At 43.4% G+C, this 22,658-nt stretch overlaps 1 protein-coding gene across 1 annotated transcript in view; it reads left to right on the forward strand.

Annotated features, from left to right (window-relative positions):
* LOC144762435 (dynein axonemal heavy chain 5-like) overlaps positions 1-22,658 on the forward strand; it is a 1,437,549-nt gene that overhangs the window by 490,821 nt on the left and 924,070 nt on the right. The window contains exon 37 of the mRNA XM_078647616.1: positions 9,119-9,228. Coding sequence (XP_078503742.1) covers positions 9,119-9,228 — 110 coding nt within the window. The remainder of the gene's footprint in view (positions 1-9,118; positions 9,229-22,658) is intronic.

Raw genomic sequence — 22,658 nt, forward strand, 5'->3', positions numbered from 1 at the left:
CCTCCCCAAATGTGTTAGACAGGCCTCCCACCTTATTAATTAACGAGGAAGTAAGCCGATTAAGCCCCAATGAGACCTCTTCAGTGGAGCGGGTTCCTCTAAAAGATGCTCCCCGCGAAACCTTAAACTCTTATCCTCAGACGCGGGCCAATATTGGAGGAATTATAAAGAGGAAAAGGACAGAATCCACACAGAAAGGGAGAAATCCCAAAACACCCAAGATTGCCGATCCTATAAACCCGAAGCCAGGGCCATCTGTAGGCAGGACCTCATTATTGCCAGATGTTGACCTATTGGGTGATAGTCGAATAACTCCAAATGACAGTGGGGAAATAATTTCTACCTCCACCTCTCAGGAAGTTGGAGGATCTATTGCCCACATAGAGCATGTTGTAAAATCCTTGATTCTCCCCCTTCTTGAGAGGATAAAAGTGGTAAATGAAAGGCTGGAGAGATTTGAACAGTATACTCTAGATAATTTGTTCTCTCTAAAAAATTTGATAACATCTGCAGCCAGAGGGAGAATGGAGAACGCCATGGTCCCTCCTAGGGAATCTGTAGCGGCACCAGGAGATGTAATTAGTGAAGCCGTTGTGCAAACAGTAGAGACCACGACGCAAAATGGCTCTAAGAATAACTAACTGACAAAAACAGCTCCTGGCAAAAGCGCACAAGGCCCCACCATTAGTGTAAGCAAACGTGAGATGGGGAGGGGTACTAGTTCCAAAAGTTTCGAAAGCGCAGCCAAAATAAAAGACAGCCATGACAGTAGTCCGAAAACCTCACTGGCTATTGTTGACTTACCACCAGAGTCATTACCATATGTAGTAGTTCTCACTGGTGTTCCTGAACTGGTGAAAAACTTGAATCCCACCAAGAATTAAAAAACCAAGTGATATTCTGGCTAAATAGGAACAGGCCGCTTCCTAGACATGTGAATGGAGAAGTCCTGTTTGTCAGAAGGGTCAATTGGGTAGGCAGAAGACCAAAGGATACACCCGGGAATGCAATTATTGTACATTTTAGGGACAGGCATGTAGCAAGACTAATCTGTAATGAACAATACCACAGGGACAGGGGTCCAATTGGTACACAAGACATCACCTATTTTTACAATTTGGAGGCTATGTTACCATTTGCCCGCCAATCCATGACGCAAGAAGAGATGATGGGTGGTTTTAACACTAATTTTTTTCTAGCCACTAAAAACCGCTTTACTGGACTATATGGGTTAGAGGAGGTTGATTGACTGGGAGAAAATGAAGGCAGGAATTTAGCTGATACAAGGGTTGCATCCACAAAGGGGATGGGGGATAAGCCCAATAAATTACGAATTATTCCTGAAGACCCCAATCCGAGCAGTCAGGAAATGGTAATCCCTTAATAGCGACGATGGAAGGGGCTACAAATATGGAACACAATACACTGGGCATTAAGGTCCATGCTGAGGTCAAATTAATCTCTTGGAACATTGCAGGCATGAGGAAAAATTTGAGTGACCCCGCATGGCATGAATATTTCGACAATGGCGATATCATTCTGTTTCAAGAAACATGGGGGGTGGAAAATTATTTTAAAATAGGCTACAGATCCTTCCATATACCTGCAACTAATCTAAATAAAGGAAGACCCTCTGGTGGCCTGATCATTTGGGCAAAGATCACATTGGGAATTGACTATAAGCAAATAGATTGCAATAGTCCTAATATTATGGCCATAAAGTTTAAAGATGTTAAGGGCAGGGAGGTCTGTATTTTTAACATCTACAACAGACCCTTATCATCAAACAAGGAGTCAGAGTCCATAGCTCAGCTAGGTAATATTATTTCTAGTTTAGATCAAAAAACCATGCTTATCATAGGAGGTGACTTCAATAGGAAGTTTGAACCCATAACCGGCCTAGAAAATGCCTTTGAGTTGGAAGACAACGCCAATAACATCCCAGGCGTCGAGGCCAGCCCTACAGTAGCTTGCGCAAGGGGGGCTTTGCAACTATTTATAATGACAGTGAAACACGGCCTGCGTCCTTGTAACGGACGCTTACCGTCAGACTGCCCGAGCAAACCCACTTTTAGACGGGGTTGCTGTGCTACTTATTTGGACTATATAATGATCTCAATAAGCCTATGGTCAATGACTTTAGATCTGGCGGTGGATGATCACATAGAGAGTGATCACTATCCTCTCTCTTTGACCCTTTCAAGATCATTATTTAAGCTATCCACAGAGGTAGTCCCCAAACTTACAACATGAGCTCTGACCCTTTAGAGTCTAACAATCGTAGGACCTTGAAATGGCCCGTTGTTTTGGGAAATGGTTGTATTACCAAGAAAATCTATGAGCTCTATGTAAAGCTCATGTCCCCGCTAGCTGATGGTAACATTAAGAGCATCTCCTTAACAGAGGTGCATGGAAAATTGATACCGGAGCTTAGTGAGATACTTACTAAAGCAACTAAACGGGCACGCTCTGGGCAAATTATTCTCCCGAAGGATGGACTTTGGTATGACAAAGCATGCCGCCAGGCCAAAGCGGAACTAATAACAGCTGTAAAAGGGAAACATATAGCCACTGTTAGAGAAAAAAGGAAGCAATACAAAAAAACAATGACATTAGCAAAAAATGGCTAAGACGAAAAAGTCTGGTCTGAATTACTGGAAGCATGCAAGCTAAAAGAACAGTCCTCTTTCTGGGGTCTCATAGCTAGGGGCAAGAAAGAAGGGACACCGTCTAGGGACTTGTTCCTAGAGGAAAATATTTGTGTTAAACACTTCTCCGCATTATACTCATGCGGTGGAAATGAGCAAAGGTGCATGGAAGAAGATATAGGACCAAACATAAGCATGACACCCTTATCATTTAGTTTGACTGATACCATAACAGCCATAAATGCAATGAAATCGGGGAAAGCACCAGGTCCAGATAAAATACCTGGGGACCTTTGGAAACATGAGAACATGCTGTGGGCCCCGTACATCAACCTTCTCAGAAATGAAATTGCGAGAGGTGCCCCAATTCCTGAGACCTGGCGGGGCGCAGAAATCGTGAGTATCTTTAAAAAGGGAGACAGACTTAACCCAGCGCATTACAGACCTATCAGTCTGATAGATGTCCTTCAAAAAGTTTTTGCTTGTCAAGTGCTAAGCAAGCTAAATGCGTGGATTGAGGAAAACTCTATTTTAACTAAATACCAGGCTGGTTTTAGAGGGAAAATTAGCACTGTCGATTAGGTTTTTAGATTTTTATGCTTAACATGGAAATATATTAATACCAGGAACTCTCACCTTTATGTGGCTTTTATGGACCTCAGAGCGGCCTTTGATCTTGTCCCCAGTGGAAAGTTGTGGTCATCATCAAGGAACTTGGGCGCCCCCGGGGAAATTCTTGAACAAGTTATCCGGCTACACGAGGATAATTACGCAAAATTGAGGTGGGGCCCTAATGGAGAATTAACGGAGCGAATAGACATAAAGAGAGGCGTCAGGCAAGGGTGTGTGCTTGCGCTGACTCTTTTTTCTCTGTATGTAAATGACATACCGGACACCCTCTTGGGCTGCGAGCATGACTCTCCCAAGTTGGGTGACCAAGCTGTACCGGCTTTGCTATTCGCAGACGATACCATTTTAATCTCCCAGACCCCAAAAGGACTACAGAACCTGCTTAATAATTTCCGACTTTATTGTATGGACAAGAAGCTTGAAATTAATTCGTCCAAAACAAAGTTTATGACGATCAGTCCCCACAAGGGTTTTAACAAAGTATTTACTGTTAATAATGAAAAGATCGAGCATGTGCACAGTTTTAAATATTTGGGTATTACACTTGATACAAAAATGAACTGGAAGCCGCAAATTGAAAAATCTAAATTAATTTTAAGACAAAACCTGGCACCTATAGCCAGAAGGCATAGGAATAGTTATACTAGAGCCGTATCGCCTGCAATCGAGCTGTTCAAATATAAAGCCCAATCAGCCACACTATATGGGGCAGAATTGTGGGGCTATGCAGCTAAAGATGCTTTTTCAGTACATGAAAATAGTTTCTTTAGACAATTACTAGCAGTACCACGCTGCACCCCCTTAATCCCTTTCTTTCGGGACTTGAATGTACACCACTCCGATGATCATGCTACTCTACGTCCATTGCTATACTGGATTCGCCTGTGGTCAATGGACGAATTAGTGGACTATAGAGAAGCACTAAAAGAACTAATGGAAATAAAGAATACGACTCGGTTGGCATGGTTGATCCACATTGAAAATTGGTTCCTAAAGTTGGGACTATACCATTATTGGACAGACCCTGATTCCCTGACTCTATCTTGTAAATAATTGTTGCGGATACGGTACTGGGAACACGTCCTAAACTTTTCACTATAAAACTCAAAAATTGGAGCACTCACCCTCAAGGTCCTTGATGTGAAATTTGAAAGCAAATTTGAATGTTTCATGGATGAAATTTTGCCTACTATGGCAAAATCATTGTATTTAAAGTTTTGTTATGGCATTTTACAAATCAAATCTAACATCAAAATGGGCTTGTAATAAGGGTTCTACAGGGAATGTTTTGCTAGAAACTTGTGAACTGTGTGATACTAGAACAAGGGAGGACGAGGCTCATGTTTTATTCTTATGCCCGGCATACCTACATATTAGGAAAAAGTGGATAAAGCCTATCTGTCGCCTTTTAGGCTTCAGACATATTAAGGAAGTGGAAAGAGTGTTCAAAGGTGACACATCCCAGACCATCGTCTTCAGCTTAAGCCGCTTTTTCCTTGCGGTGGCAATAGTCCGAAAAAGACGAGGCTTAAAATTGTAGTTGTAATAGCTGGTCTAGTAAGGATAAGTCATTAAGTATTTAAACTAAACTGACCGAACGAGACCAAGTGTAGAGCGGCGGGTCTGTTATTGAAGCACTATTTATACATTTCAGCTTTCAATATGTAATGGATGTAACACCCTTTGAACTGTATATGATTTTAATACTGTATTGTTTTTATAATGCTAGTAGCATTAATTAATAATAGCACCTGGTATCTTTCAACACTATTTATTATATTTATTGTCTTAAATTCTTAATATTGTATTCCCTCCCCCCATTTATGCTCGCATTGCACAAACCTGATGGATTGACTCTAATAGTGCGCTTCTAATTATTAATGTTTAATAAAACTGTGTGTCCCTTTAGAGATGAATTTGGATTGAGGCCATGGTTCGTTCATGTGTTGTTTTTCTTATCCAGCTATTGATATTGCTCGAACTTGATGGATGTTTTAAGAGATTCTCTTGTATTATTGTATGACTCTTTTATGGTTTGTTTTAACCGAAATAAAGATTTTAACTGAACTTGAACTGAACTGATTCCGGTCCAGGGAAGGCATGGCTTGGCAGTTCGGGCTACACTGTTCCCATGAGGCACAGGGTCAGACTGATTTGAATATGGCCATGTCAGAACTGGGGTGGCAGAGTGGGCTAAAGAACGGTGATGGATTAAACCCAGATCTGTTGACTGGGTGTGAGTGTTTGATTGGCTCAGATGCTCCGTCCATCACCACCCCCTTTTGTACAGTGTGTTATCAACTGCAGAAGTATTTAGAAACCTGTCACCTGTTTTATCCCCTTTAGTCCGATATCCTTCTTTGTCTGTGGGTAATGGCATGTTCCCTGATTAGAAAAAAATATGTAATGGTAAGGTTCTACTTAATAATCAGTTCCAAGATGTCACATAAAGTACCAGTTTCCTCAACCATATAGATACGAGATTCAAAACATTCTGACACTAACAAAAGATCTAGCTTTAGTGGGTTACCTTTATAAAATATAACTCTAGGCACAATAGTTTCATTTATCCTTTGATGCATAGGACAACAACTGTTGGCAGAGGGTGACATTAGTAAGCATGATCACATCAAGCACCATTATTTCTATCAGTTGTGAATGGTTAGACTAAAAACACAGCAGCACTACTTTTATTTAACATTCCTTTATTCAGACTGACCCAACCTTACAGAAGCAAATCTCCTTGAATACAGGCCGTTAACTGTGCTGCTAACCAAGGAGGCAGTCTCAATTACAAAACTATACTCAACAACACCTGACTACTAACAATACCTCAGTGCCTAATGGGAGAATGGCATGGGACTTCATGAGGATAAGGAGTCTGATTTAGAGTTTAATTATAGGTTACTTTGTTTCAAACAACATGGATATGCTGTACACATCAATACATATGTCATATGGAATATTGCACTTGTAATAAGGTGGATGGGAAATTAGTCACATGCGCGACATAGTGACCTGCAAAAATCTCAATCAGACCCATGGACTGGGTGTCTGCTTTGATGCACCAAAGAGAAGTGGCAATCTGAGCAGGCCTCAGATTGATACAATGAATATCCTACACAGAGGCTACTACCCTAAGAATCAGTTACACAATATGATCCCGGTAGCAGATTCTCAGTGCTTAAAATACGGAAAGGTCACATTTTTCCAAGCACTTTCCTCCAGGCCATTTGGACTTGCAAAAAAATCGAAGTCTTTTGGGCTGAAGTGGGGACCGAACTTTCAGATGTAATTGCCACTACAATACAGTTGACTCTACAACTAGTCTTACTGGACATTCCAAATGTTGTTGACCCGGCCAAGCACAAACTCACCCTTATTACCCTAAGATTTATGATAGCGAAGAGAAGGATAGTTCATGAGGGGAAGAATTCCTCACACCCTAAAAAGGAAAGATAGTGATCAGGCATGGATTAGTAGATGGGGCAGAGAGGGTAAGTTACCAAATTAAAGGATGTCCCAGGAATATATTCAGATTTAGTGGGGGGGGAATGAGATTTGTTATGGATGCGATGAAGAGGGATAATGATTCACCCTAAAGACTTTGAAATAGGGAAGTAATCTTCAATAAACAAAGACTGATAGAAAACATAATTTGGGGGGAGGGTCAATAGGACTGAATCTGTGAAATACATTGTTATTGCCACAATACAGTACGTGACCCAGACTACAATGGCCTGCAATGTACTTCATATTATTAAATGTCAATTTAACATTTTTTTTTAAAAAATGAATCTCCAAAAGAGTTAAAAATATATAGAAATCATTACTTTATTAAAGGTAAAAAATTTATTATTTGATCTTTGCCTTCTGGCTGGGGTCAAGGGGCTGTCTACCACTTTGCGATGCTTGGACTATCTGGGCCCGATTCACAGAACTAACTTAAGACAAAATCCTAAACTTACTACCATTTTGGTATTCACAGAAGGCACTTACTCATTTTGGTATTCACAGAAGGCACTTACTCATTTTGGTATTCACAGAAGGCTCTTACTCATCAATGAGTAAGTGCCTTCTGTGAAGGCAATACAAAAATGAGTAAGTGCCTTCTGTGAATACCAAATACAATACAGTGGCTCTGCTTATAATTTACTCTAACAATGCTTCAAAGTATTAATGAACATGCATTTTCTGTGGTGAGGAAACAGTGACCTTCGATTGCGCTTGAAGGAAACTAGATCTAAATCAGAAAGTAATCTTGCCAAATGTACACATTTGTTGCCATCTTTTTTTCTGATATTATTCTAGAGTAACAGCGCTCCCTAGGAGAAAAGGATAGCATAGAATGCCCAACAAATTATACAGATCAAAACAATTTTTTAAATATGTACTATTCCATTATTAAATGAAATTTAAAAAACAAGTACTGCAATGTGCTGTGAGGAAATGTGAATAAGGTGAAGAAAGTACTAAGGCAACGCATGGGACCTTGCAATTTAGATGGGCGGCCCCAGTACTTAGGAAACCTACACTCGGACCCCACTTTAAGTGGCTGCTTAACCTGTCAACAGACACCTATATGCTGTTTGAGTTGCAACCACTGAGGTTCACATTAAGCTTGCCCTGATTTTGAGCCTATTAATTTGAAGGATCGAAACGCCATCGACAATATATACAGATCCTGCCAATATTCATTTATTGTATATTTACTGGGCTGTATCTCAGCTGATGTAATTGTGATACAATCCTTGTACTTTTGAGTTACATGCATCACATCTTTGCCTGAACATTTTCCTCTTTCCGCTTCTTACTCACCTACTGCATTCACATAGTCACACTGGAACAAGTCAACTGCTGTCATATGTTTGCATTTGTTATCACACCGGTGTACAGCAGAGCATGTTTTTCCTTGTATCCCTCTAAATCTGCTGTGTTACTTTGTTGCTTCACACTCTTTGAAGTTCAGTACCTGTGAGTGTGAATGCATGGCGAAACAGCTGTTTTAACACAATATTAGTTTGTGTTTTAGACGAGGTTCCTTGAGTAGACCCTGCTGTCATCTGCCTCAGTCTGACTGCCATTTTAATCCTGAAACACGATTCTGAGTTTTTGAGGTAGTAAACATTAATCTACAACTTTCCCTAGACAAGTTAAGTCAAGATAAAAGTGGCAACAGTTGTCTGGGATAAAATGGTTGGAATGAGAGAAAACGTGGCAAGTGTCTGCCTAAACATCGAAAAACTATGTTGTGCCTTATTCCGAGCTTGGAGTGGATGAGTAATAGTATATACCCGCCTCGGCGGGACTCGGGCTCAAAAATTCCACGGACTCGACAATTCTCGCTCCGGTGCCTACTCGACTCACGGGGTCACACTCTGCGACTCTGGGCAATAGCTTGCTTAATCTCCACTACGGCCCCTCGCGGCGGGATGCCTGGCTTTCACCTTGTGGATACCCTGCCGGGGTATCTCACAGGGGAATACCAGGACGGGTTCCCTAAGCAAGCGCCTTGATGCCTTCGGGTGATACGTGCGCTATATAAGTCGCAATACATACATACATACATACCACATCCCGTGTTATCAGTATTTACTTTTTGCAGTATTCTCACCCATAATGCCTCTCGCATCTGGAATGAGGACCTAAGAATGTACAAAATATGTAGAGTTTTTCTTACAATCTAAATTACATGGCGATTTCTACTGAAGAAGCCTTGCCTGGCACATTGTTTTATTATCACTGTAATGAAAATAATGAACCTGTGGTATGATGCTTCGTGCGGTTGATTCATTGTTGGCTTTTATCAGTGTCTTATGTTGTTTTCATTCACCCTGTAGGAAATCCGTAATCGTCACTGGTTACAAGTCATGGCAGTAACTGGCAGCTCCTTCCCACTCGAAGCTAATGTCTTCAAAGTCTCTCACCTGCTGGACATTGGATTGTTAAAGTAGGTGTACTTCGGTGTTACAGTGAACAAATCACGTCTTTGTATCAATCTGAGACCTGTGTATGTGTGTTAAAATCATTCTGCAGCTGATTGCTGTTTAAAGAAGGTAGAAGAATAAGGTTGTGACCATTCTCATATGATTTTGCTCCCATAGATTCACACACTGTGTCATGAGTATGCACATTTTCTCTGAGCAGCACCAACTTTCTGGCCTCCTTGCAGTCATTACCTGGTTCTGGAAACAGACTCCTTTCTGTATAGCAAGCTTCAGAATGAGTGGGGTACCGGCTGTATCATTTGAGCCAGGAGAGTACTCAGGGCTGAAGGCAACTCTGGCACATTACTTGCTTTAACACTAGCCACATTCTTAACTGCTCAAATGAAGCAAGTTTGCCTCTCTAGTTGGGGAGAACTTGCACAAATGCCAACATCTGTTGATTAAAAAGCCTCAGATTTTATAGGTAGTTCTACATAATCTACCGCAGTTCCTAAGCACAACATTTCTCCTCAGCAGGTTAGTGTTCTCCCCAGCCCGGGAGCATTTAACAGACCACGCCACACAAGGAGCTCTGGTTCGCACAGCTTTATTCTTCAGCATGCAACTGTTACCTGAATACACTGCATCAAAAGCTTTATTAATCACACCCAGTCACTCCCACCAGATTACGTAATACGTATAAGGAGTCAGCCAAGGGTCACTAGAAGCCTCATACATATAAACACAGGACACAATAAATCCCCCTTTGTTAAATAAAAAGTAAGAACAAACATATATACATATACACATTATAACTCCATGATGAGTCATTGAGATGCTCGCACCAGTCTTCCAGATGCTTGACTTGCCTCACTTTGAGTTTCTGAAGCTGACGAACATCGAGACAAAGGCTTAAAGTGTGACGAGTCTCTGGTTATGAATTTTTCAGGTAGTTGAGCAGGTACCAGATGTCCTTTGCTTACCGCAACCCTTAGCGGTTCAGCATGAAACGGAGCATCAGTCTTGCATGTCTGCTTTTGATTGCCAAGAACTCAGTCTCCTTTCTCAAAGATCATGTCTCGAGCTCATTGAGGCTTACCGGCATAAGCCTTCATTTTGCATTTGTGAGAGGTGACAGTAACACAAATCTCATCAGGGTCTATTGACTGACTGGTGGTCCATTGAAGTATCTTCATTCCAAGAGCTCTTCCGAACAGCAAGGTGACAGGACTTTCTCCTGTTGTGAAATGAAGAGTGGAATGGTAGGCACAAAGGGCTGGGTGCAAAGCTGACGTGAAATTGATGCCTTCCAGCGTAGCATGCTGAACCACCCTTTTCAAAGTGCTCATAAATTATTCAACAACGCCATTTGCCTGTGGCCAGAGACGTATACTTTTCTAACGTTTGATGGTCAAATGATTAAGAAAGTCTTTGAACTCTCTGCTATTGAAAGGTGGTCCGTTTTCAGATTTGAAAATGGAAGGAACACCCCATGTGGTTGATGATAACTCTTCCACTGTAGGAAAACATGAGTACTCATTGACAGCTACCATGAGATGATGTCCACTATTGAGGGGTCCGAAGAAGCCAACTGCAATGCTCTGCCAGGCTTGCTTAGGAAGATTGGACATGATGAGCGGGTGCTGAGTTGTTTTGGGAGACAAACAGTCGCACAGATGACAAGCTTTCAGTTACCTTTCAACTTGTTCATCAAGGTGCAGGAACCACACTCGATCCTTGAGGGTTCTTTTAGATGCGGTAATGCCTTGATCTCCTTCGTGTGCCAGTTCAATAACTTGTTGCCTCAGGCTTTCAGAGATACATAATCCAGCCCCTCTTAGTATGCCACCATCATGTGTGACCTAAAGTTCTACCCAAACATTCTTGAGTTTCTGGTACTCAACATAATCTGTAAGGGGTCGAGTATGTGTCCTCCATGATTGCGTTGCAATGATTTCTTTAAGTATAAGCATGTCTTTGTCAGCACTAGTAGCTGTCAGAATCTGTTCAATAGAAAGAGCTGCAGGTGCACTTGACTTTACTAAGAAATGGATGTAGGCCTCATCCGCTTTGGACGTGGTAAAGTAATCTGTGGGGTTACGATCCTTCCCTGGTTTGTACACAATAGTGTAATCATACTACTGCTGGTGCAACCCCCACCTCTTGATGCGAGGGGGCATTTTGGCTTTCAGATTTCTGGAAATGGTGAGCAACACCTGATTATCTGTGACAATGATTAAATGCTTTACAATATGCTATGCACACAACGCGAAATCCATGAAGCTTTGACACAGCACTATGCACGCCTCTACCAATCCCATAGAAGAGGAGATTAGCGAGATCTTGAAGGGTTCCTAGGCCTTTTGCAGCTACCCACTGTGGGGAGGGAACATGGGGATACACTCAACGCACAGGTTTCATTGGAGGAGATTGGAGAGGCCATATAAACTCTAGCGTCCGGGAAGTCGCCGGCCCCGGATAGGCTGATGGCAGAATACTACAATGCATATCATGTCTCCCTTATGCAGCGCTTGCACACTGTGTACACTACTTCATTGTAGGCCCAACAACTCCCGCCCTCTACGTGTGAGGCACATCTGATTTCACTGCTGAAACCTGATAAGGATCCAGTGGAAATGGGTACCTATAGGCCCCTGGCCCTGCTCGAAACCAATTATAAGAGACTTGCGAGGGTGCTGGCAGATAGATTGGGGCAGGTTGTTCCAACACTAGTCAACATAGAACAAAATGGGTTTATGCCATCCCACAGCACCTCTCTCAATCTGCCGGATTATTTTTAGGTGTCCACATATGCGGTGAGGGAATGGCCACGAGCGGGGTGCCTTGTGTTGGACCTAGAGAAGGCCTTCGATTCCCTGGCATGGGGCTACTTATTTGCAGTGCTTGAGAAATTTGAACTAGGCCCAGTTTTTATCCAATTAACACGTCTACTCTACACTAACCCTACAGTCAGAGTTTATCTGGGGCCCTACATCTCGGATTCACTTCCGGTACAGAGAGGTACACGGCAGGGGTACCCGTTATCCCCACTTCTGTTTGCGCTCACAATGGAGCCACTGGAAGAGGCGCTGCGCACCCAACTGGGAGACGGGGTGCCCCTTGGGGATGCCACAAAACAGGTGTCACTGTACGCCAATGATCTCCTCATTTACGTTAAGGACATCGACTGAGTCCTGGCTCGGCTAGCACAACTATTAGAGGAGTTTGCGGTAATTTTTGGGTTAAAGGTGAATATAGACAAGTCCAGCATCTTCTCATTCAAGGAGGGCCTCCAAGACCCCAGCCTTGTTATGAGTGGCAAGTGAGTGCGGTGGACAGCGGATACGTTCTGCTATCTAGGCATCCAGATCAACCGCCAACCAGATGATCTCTTTGATGGGAATCTGGGAAGGGCGGTGACATCCCTAAAATCGCAGGTGCGATTTTTGAGTACACTGCCATTGGCTGTAGTGGGTAGGGTTGCTCTCACTAAGATGGTGGTAATCCAGAGTCTTCTATATTATCTCACAAATCTGCCGATATATATCCCGGCCTCCTTCTTTACCACTCTGGAAAAGCAGGTTCGAGACTTTATATGGGGCAACGCCAGGCATACAGTGGCACTGAAAAAATTATATTTACCAAGGGACCGGGAGGGACTAGGGGCTCCTTGTCTTGAACATTACTACATGGCCTCCCAGTTGCATTGGCAGGCGCGGTTGCTGTCAGTCCGTCATGGTACAGACACTGCACCTACACGGCCAACCTACCCACTGGAACACATAGTCAGCCTTTTTCAGCGAGGTCCGCGATCGCGACCACCAGAATCCTTGCTGCTTGCTGTTGATTATAAATGCTTCCGCAGAAGCCTTTACATAACCCGTAAAGTGATCCCGTATGCACCTGTAATACCTTTAGAGGGAACCCCGAATAGACAGACAATAGTTTCTACGTCAGCAATGCTGAGGTGGCAGGAAAATGGCGTCCAGACGCTCAGAGACCTGTATCGTGAAGGGGCACTTATACCCTGTGTATCGCTAGTGGAGGAAGAAGAGATCCTGCCATGTCACTTCTTAATCCATCGTTCACTGGTAGCTTCGCTCACGGCCAAGTGGGGAGACATCACGACAGAGCCAAAAATGCATCTCACCATGCATTTTTACATGTCTTGGGGTCGGGCAGGCACCTAACGAGCTGGTTCGCAGCCTCACTAAGAACTCATACAGCGATTAGCTTAGACACACTCCGCCATAAATGGGAACTGGAGTTGGGACTCCAGCTTACAGACGCGGATTGGGCTCAAGTACTCAAGAGTCCAGTATGCATACCAAGGAATGTGCGCTTCCGGCAAATACAACTCTATGTAGGTCATAAGGCATACCTTACCCCTGCCGAAATCAATCAGTACTTCAGTTGCACAGATGCAGTGTGTCCGAGATGCACTGAAAATAGGGCTGACTTGATGCACATGCTCCATTGTGAGCGCAAACAGAAGTGCCCGGGTGGGCGCTTATTGGATTGAAGTGACGACAATATTACTTACCTGCACGGGTCAAACGCTATCTTTCGATTGGCCAACCTACTTGCTACTTAACTTCCGCTGGACACCTAACATGAAGGTCACTTCCAGGTTCTTAGACCTGGGATTGATAGCGGCTACCCGGCTGATTACTAAAAAATGGAAAGTGCCAGACCCTCCTAGTATAATAGCCTCGCGGCACCCTATGCTCGTGAGGGCCAAAGCAGAAAGCCTAGCCATTAGACGAGAAGAAACTCTAGGGTTGCGTAAGGTTCCCATTACAACATACTGGTACACTCTCTATACTGAGCTTCAACTCAGTGGGGACGAGACTAATGGGGACTCTGCTGATGCACACTCTGTGGGCAATTAATACTCTTGTAAGTTGGGTAATGTATGCACCACAACACTTTTGGCTAGCAGAACACCAGCTGCTTATATAAATGTATCAAACACGCTCTTCAGAGGTGAACGCGTAGCTAGTAGCCACTGGCTGTGAGAACACCACACAAATTCACACTTGACAACGATGGGGCAATATGGGCAATATGGGCTGAGCAACTGTTACACATGTTTATTTGTTCATTTGGTTAGTTTATGTTATTCCCCCTTTATCTCTGTGTCTTCTCTCCCTATATTATTGACACCGCCTAGACATCTGTAAGTACCAATGTTACCACTAAGTCTGAATGCTAATACATGTACAGGCGAACAGTACAGACATGTAATAATGTATATGATGTACAAGATAACTTGAACTGTATGATCATAATTATTGTCCTGTTTCTATGTTCCATGCCTTTTCTCACAGTCGATCAATGGATGTGAAATATGTTTACAATCTTTACCTTATACTGTTCCTACTGTCTAGATGATACAGCTGGGACATAAATTCATACATGCACTGCATCCATGTTATAAATCGCAAGTCCAGCACTACTTACATGCCAGTATTTATATGTGTTGAAAATATAAAATCAATAAAAAGGATGAAATGCTTTACATACAGGAATACATACAAGTATACAAGTGTTCACATGCTCATGGTACAGCTTAGCTTTCTTTCTCATGTTGAGAATAAGCATGTTCGGTCTGAGATATACTCCGGCCAGACTTGGCCACAATGTGTCTCTGAGCATCAGACTGTCCATTATGTTGAGCAAGGATCGTGCCCAACCCCACCGTGCTTGCATCCAACACAATCTCTGTATGAAATTTCAGATCAAAGTAAGCCATTTCAGTTGCATTTTTAATTGCGTGTTTTATTTTCTTGAAACTTCGGTCACATTCAGATGACCATTCAAACAGAGCATCTCACTTTGTTAGTTCCCTTAAAGGGGCACTCACAGTGGCGAAATCACGAATGTACCTGGAGCAGTAGCTGGCCATGCATAAGAAGGTTCGCAGTATGGCCACATCTTCTGGAGGGCATATAGGTGAAAATGCTTGTACCTTTTTGGGGTCAGGAGTCATTTCCTTTTCAGAGTAAATATGCCCAATGAATTTAAGCCTTTTTTTGTGAAACTCACACTTCTCTGCATTTAGTGTGAGACCTGCATGAGCAAGCAGACGTCATACTTTTCTGAGTGGTTTATCATGTTTATTTTTGTGTAGCCCCAAACATCAGTGTATCATCACTGTAGTTAAAAGCATGTGTGACAGGCTGAATTATTATATATATATATATTTTTTTTTTTTGGTTAAAAACTTTTATTGAGTAATCAAATAAGGGTAACAAGGATGGGCCTACAACCACACGGGCCGGCCGCTAAAATCAGGGCACAATGTAAAAAAACATACGATCACTCCCGTGGTCAGGCATAAAGCAGATACCAAATGTTACTCGAAGATAGAACAGGACATAACCATTTTCTGTTATATACATACAAAAACCAACGAACTACAAAAAGGCGAATGCATACTAATCAAAGTCAGCCCAGAAGGCGGAGGGGAAACTCACTAATCAGAGAAACGAAATCACAATCGATGGGACTCGGCAAGGTGGGAGGGGGGACAGCGGGGAGGATAGGCAAATCATAGAACAGCATAAAATTTCGGGAACACCAGCCTAGGGAGACAGGGTAACATCGGGTGCGTCAACCAGGGGAGGAGTACAAATATTCCCACGATATTCGTTCCACTGACCCCAAATCTTCGTCCACGCCCTGGGTCTGCCCCTAGCTACATAGACTGTCTTCTCGCGGAACATGGACCAGTCCATGTTGTCCTCCCATGCCGAGACATCAGGAGGTCTAGATGCGCCCCAGAGTTGCGCAATGTCCCGCTTCGCAACCATGTATCCCAAGGTCGCCCATCTGGTCTGGGCCACAGAATAGTCGGTGGGTTCCCACACATTCAACAGGCATCGTCGGACCTCAGGCAGTAGGGCAATCCCAGTCACAACAGTCATCACCACAAGCACATCAGTCCAGTAGGCCGCCACCCCCGGGCACTCCCAAATAATATGCAGAAATGTAGCACTCATCCCACATCCGCGTTTGCATAGACCGTCCGGGGAAAAACCCATCACAACCAGACGCGGACCCGTAACATACACCCGGTGGAGGATCTTAAGCTGAACCAAACAGAGACGGGCAGGGATGGCGACCTCTTTCAGAGAAGAGAGTGCCGACTGCCAATCCTCGTCATCTAATTCCAGCCCGTCGCCGACCCAAACCTCCCTAAGTCGGACAAGTAAGTCGGCGCGATTATTAATCAGCTTCTTGTAAATCAGGGAGATAGTGCTATCGGGAAGGTGGCCATCCAGAATGCGATCCTCGAGGGGGGAGGACTCGGGGAGGGCCACACCAGGAGTCAGAACAGAGGCCAGGGCATGGCGAACCTGCAGATACCGAAAAAATTCCCTATCACTCAAGTCATATTCGGCCCGAAGGGCCTCGAAGGACTTCACTCTACCGTTCACACAGACATCTCCCACTCTACATATTCCAATCATATCCCAGCGGTCAAAGCCCTTAGTAGACCAGAGACATCCCAAACGCTCAGAAGCATAAAGCGGAGTCGCCAGTGTCAGCCGATTCTCCCATCCCAGACTCACATTCGCGGCGCGCCACACACTGACTGCAATCCTGGCAGGCTGAATTATTTGACGAATGACATCTTGAAAGATTTCTACCGCTGATGAAACACCAAAACTGAGTCTCCTACATCAAACCAAGATGAGTTAAAAAAGTAGTAATGTACCTACAGTTTTCTTCCAGTTCAAGTTGATGGTAGCCTTTGTTCAAATCAAGGCAGGAGAAAACTTTGGCTCCTTTCACTGTGTGATCATGTCCACAATGTCTGGATCTGGATATTTTTCTCTTTCAATTGCTTTGTTCGCCCGCTGTAAATCAACACAAATGCGCACTAAGGGCCACATGCATCAAGCTTTTGTACATTCGCAAACGGTGCGAATCGCAAAATTCAGCCGTTTGCGAATGTAAAAACCTTTTTTTGGGTTGCATCATTTTTTTTCCATGTTTCGCAATTTAAGAAATCGCAATTTTTTGCGATTTCTTAAATTGCGATAGCATTTAAGAAATCGCAAATTTTGCGATTTCTTAAATGCTATGCATGATTTTTTTTAAATTGCGAATTCGCAATTAGGAAGGGGAAAATTACCATGAAGTAAACCTTCATGGTAATTTGCGAAAAGTTTCAAAAATGCACAAAAGTGCATTTTTGAAACATATTTTACATACACACATGCCCTTGGGACATGTGTGTGAGTAAAATGTACTTGCATGACATTTCAGGGGTGCAGGAGGGGGTCCTTTGGACCCCCCTGCACCCTTGAATTTGCATTCTCATTTTGCGATTCCTTAATTGCGAATTCGCAAAGTGAGTATGCCTTCCCATTGATTCCTATGGGCCTCTAGGCCCATAGGAATCAATGTAAAGCGATTCCTTAATTGCGATTCGCAATTAAGGAATCGCAAATAAGGAAAATTAAGAAATCGCAAAAACTTTTGCGATTTCTTGATGCATTGGAATTTGCGATTCCTAAATTGCGATTCCTTAATTTTCGCAATTTAGGAATTGCAAATTCCTACAATGATGCATGTGGCCCTAAATCTCCACTGTCATTTTTTGGCACCACCACAATGGGTGAACCCAACAGCATCGGACCAGTAGAGGGCGTGATGATGTCATGCTTTAAGAGTTATTTTAGTTCATTCTCAACTGCTTCCTCTAAGTGAAAGGAAATACAGGGTGTCACTGTTCAACAGGTCGAATATCTTCATTAATGTGAAACTACACCTTCATTGTCTCAAGTTTCCGAAGTCCATGAAACAATGTCCCACTATTTCAGAATAAGCATTCAAGTTGTAGTTAATAGAGATCAGTCCCATGTCAGTAGCAGAATTGAAACTTAATTAGCGTGCACTCGAGGAAGTACCTGGGAGGACATGAATAAGCGATTGTACGGTCGTTTTCTTGTGCCACGTCGTCATTGATCTGCAAGGGTGTAGAAGCTTCCTAGGTGTACACCCTTGTTTTCGACTGTATGAGGCATGGTATTGGAGATAGTTCTTTGTACTTTTCTGCCAGCATGATGTTTATCAACTTACCACTGTCTATAATAAAAGTTTTAGGGCAACCATTCACCTTGAGCGTAATTTTAGGACAATGTCCAAATGAACGTTGAGACTTTGTGTGGCAATTTTCTTTCGATTTGTGTTTTTCTGGGCAAGTGGTCAACCTACATGCACACATCAGTCTGTGACATCATCACCATTGCACATCCATCTTCCTCACTGTCATTTGATGACGACATCAACAAACCTTTGGAAGATTAATTTGAAAGCAATTGACTTTGTTTCATTTCCACTTGCCTAAGTCAATGTTGCCTTTTGGCCTTGGGGGAGTGGCTACACTGCTTCTGAAACTTTCTGGCATCCATTTTCTTGTTTCTCTGTGATGCACTTAGTTTCTCTTTCGCTTTGGTAACCATTACATAACGGTTCTTTCCCACAGCCTGTATATATCTGTCCGATGGCAGGACATTTGCATTCAAATGGAAAAGAGAATCCACAGAGGAAACACAATTTATTTTTCTTCTGAGACATCACTCTATGGGTCTCTGCCTTGTGTTTCTGCTTACCTTACCTGCTCAATGTGGATTCATTTTGGATTGTTCCAGCTTCCATATCAGCAGCTTGTCGATCAGCACATTCCTCCGCTCTTGCAGCCATGAGCACTTCCTCTGAACTGAGCGCTTCTTGCAGTATAGGTCATCGGGATGAATCGGAGAGACAACCATTGATAACTCTAAGACACGTGGCTTCTTAATCATTGAATAAATTTAATTTGCAGTGCTTTATATGCGCATCAAGCTTTCTCAACAAACTCATCCATCTTCTTACCAGCTTGCTGTCTTGCTTAGTTGAGAGTGCACCTTTCATAGTCGACATCCAGCATTGGAGTGAACATGGCCTCTTCTTGATTTGACAGTATGATACTTCACTTCTTTTACTCCATTACCTGCAAGGTTATTTAAGTATTTGATGATCTTTTTGTAATCTGCTTCTTCTAGAGCATCTGTGATGTCATCAAACGTTTCGATCCAGATAGTCCACCTGGCACCAATATTTTGCTTTTTGGCAGTGTTAAGTGGATGTGGTGGTTTCAGGAACACGACTGCACTGCATTTGGTGTTTTTCCCATTCTCCATTTGTTCTAAAGTGTATTGTTCTGACAGCGTTTGTCCTTCAATGTCTCTTGGCCCTGTGGCACCTCTGCAGGCATCAGCCTGCTCACTAGTAGTCGGGTCGTCGCATCTGAGCTGAGGTGGGCGGGGGCCATCTTCCTTCTTCACAATGAGTAATGGTTTCTGTCCTTGCATGTGCTCTTCACCGCTCTCAAATTTATGCATCATACCTGGCTGTCATAGTGTCATGATGCCATCACCACTCGGGAGGGACATGAACATCCGAGAGACTGGTGGACTGTGCCTCTTGAAACCTTTCCTTTCTTTCCAGCCGGATGACTGGGCCACCGAATAAAACACCCCGCAGGATGAGGACACCTTATTTTCAGGACCTGGTCCCTTTCACTGGGATACATCCCCAGAAGACGCCGCTCAAAGGTCTGACGTCATCCTCGCCGGGCAACTAGAGGGAGGCCGGAATCGTGATGAGGGGAGCGAAGGACCCCGAAGACGCGGAAGAGAGTTGTGTGTGGAGCTCTCGAGAAACCGTACAGAGACACCAGAGAAGGGACGACTGCTGCGGACTACGATTCCTGTGGGACCAGAAGTATCGGGAGAGCCAGGAGGCCAACAACACTGTGCTGCACCCAGCCATGCTCCTGGAGGAGTGTGGCTCACACAGGTATGGGAACGCTTTTCAAGCTGGGTTGGGAGGAAGGAAAAAGCCGACGAGTAAGGTGCCTCTCCCTATCCTGAACGTTACCCGGTTCCTGAGCACTGCTACAAGTCCTTAGACATCTGTCAGGGTACGTGTGGTGCCTCACTCACCCCTTCCTTTTTTTTTGTTGCTTATATAGAGGCCCTTACGAATTTCTATACCTTTTCTTCCTTTATCCGTGTAACCTGGCTGACCAGAAAACACCGGACGATGGAAGGCAGAAGAAGAAGGAGCCCATAAACTCAGAACAAGAGTGAATAAGAAGCATTATCCGAGTACACAAACTCTGGCTTCACATAAGAGAAGAGTGTATATCATAAAATAAAGCCCAGTTTAAACCGACCTTGTGTGCAACATGATCCTTGCTTACTGTCACACACAGCCTTTAGTGTTTCTCTGTGCCTGATTGTCTTTGCCGTTAACGCTTTCCTGCACCTGGTGATCACTGACTTTAGTGCTTCTTTGCACCTGGTTGTCACTGTCTTGATAGTTTCTGCTTTGTATCGGCACTGGGACTATGTTATGCTGTGGTGCAGTATATATTCTTTTGGCCTTAGTAGTAGTTTTTTGCCAGGCTTACTGACTGTGTTCCTCAGTAGGGCCTTCACCTTCTTAGAGGGCCTCTCAAAGACTGGGGTTGCCCTTTGACTCCATATATGCAAATTGTAGACCGCTTCTTGAGGCGCACATGGCATGCACAAATAGTTTGTTGGAGCCCAGCAAACTCTCGGGGAGAGCAGTCTTGTCTCATTGGGGCACGTTTCCCCTATTTTGTTGCCAGTTGTAGCATCCTCCCTAGCCCGGGAACATGTAACAGACCACGCCTCAGATGGAGCTCTGGTTTGCATGTCTTTATTCTTCAGCATGCAACTATTAACTGAACACACAGCGTCACAAACTTTATTAACCACGCCCACCAAATTATGTAATACTTGTAAGAAGTCTGCAGAGGGCCACTAGAGGCCTCATACACATAAACATAGGACACAACAAGCAGCAAATCATGTATCTGCATAGAAAACAAATCGTTGACACTCCATCAAGGTTGCTCTCAGGAAAGAATGACTGATGGCTGTGTAACTCCAAGCTTGTTCAGCCATAGAAGCAGACATAAGCACTTCTCCCTTCCCCCAGAGGGGTCCCCATAAGCACCTCTCCCTTCCCCCAAAGGGGTCCCTTATGTTTGTGTGACCAGTACAGCTCTGTTGCACATAGAAAAGTAGTACAGTGCATCCACTGTGGTAAACTGGAGAGGAAGTGCTATTAAAATGATGTTTGCCATCTTCAAAATCTGTTGTAGACAAAGTTTTGCCCTCTACCTTCTCATGCACTTTCATTGTCTGTTAACAGGGTTTTCATATCTCCCACTAAATGACAAAGAGGCAACATTTGTACTAAACGTCTGTTAACAGACACGGTACTTAAGCATTCAGAGGCTGATCAGTTTTTCCTTGGCTTAGGAAGCTTTAAGACTGTTTTAAGAAGGGGAAATATTTGAGTAAGATAGGCCCCTGCATAGTGACATGTCAAGTTAAACAACATTTGCCAATTTTTGTGTTTCTTTTATATCTCTAACCACTTTATTTAGTGCTGGGTGTCGGAGCGCTTTACTTGATAAAAAGTAAACAAAACTTCATAAGGTTGTAAAATTCAAGGGAGGTTTAATTAGTCTAGCAGGAGCTACGTTATTACTTATCATACATGCTCCCTCCATCACCCTTCCCACACACTGCTTAAATCCTTGATTTGTTGCTGTTTCATATGAAAGAGATAGGATATTTGAAGACATGATGAATAAAAGAAGACTCTGTACAACAAAATTGAACTCACCAAAGACCAGTTAGATGTTTGTCGCAAAAAGATGCTAGAATCAGTTAAGATGACTGTTATAACAGGGGGTGCTGCTCACATAAGGGCTTATATTTGATTGTCACAAATAAAATGCTTGCAGTGTCGTAAATAAAAGAGAAGGGGAGGGGGATGAGAGTGGCTGTAAAGAGAATGAAAGAGGATCTGGGTTCGGATGTAAGGTGTCCATATGTCCCAGTTCCTCTTTTGCTGCTGCCTTTTTTTCGAGCTCTTGAGCAGCAAATGTCAGGAATTGTATCATTTTGCAGGAAAGTTGTATTGAAGACCCACTGAGGCATTTTATCACAGCTGCCCTGCAGGTCCTGACTTGTGTTTCTCTTAGGAATGGCCTCAGGAGGATCTTCCTTAGATTTTGTAAGGCTGGGCAGTTACGTAATAGATGCAATAACAACTCTACTCACTAGTCACAGAGGCGACAATCCAGAGTTGGCCAGGTCCGTAACCATTTTGGGGTAAGGTCTTTGTTCGGAAACCACCACAACCTCAGTAAACTTAGTTTCCTCTTATAGTGATCCCTGAAACATTCTTGTAAATAGGATTGTTGTTTCAGTTGTTTATATGTTGGCATCACGATCCAGCCATGACTTTTGCCAGGCACTAATGCTTTGTCTATTTGCAACGGTGCTTGTTTGACGACTTTGTTTTTGGTTTGTTTAAAAGCAAGATATGACATTGGTGAATGCCAAGCTTCTTC

Source organism: Lissotriton helveticus, chromosome 6 (assembly GCF_964261635.1).
Source record: "Lissotriton helveticus chromosome 6, aLisHel1.1, whole genome shotgun sequence".
NCBI lineage: Eukaryota > Metazoa > Chordata > Amphibia > Caudata > Salamandridae > Lissotriton > Lissotriton helveticus.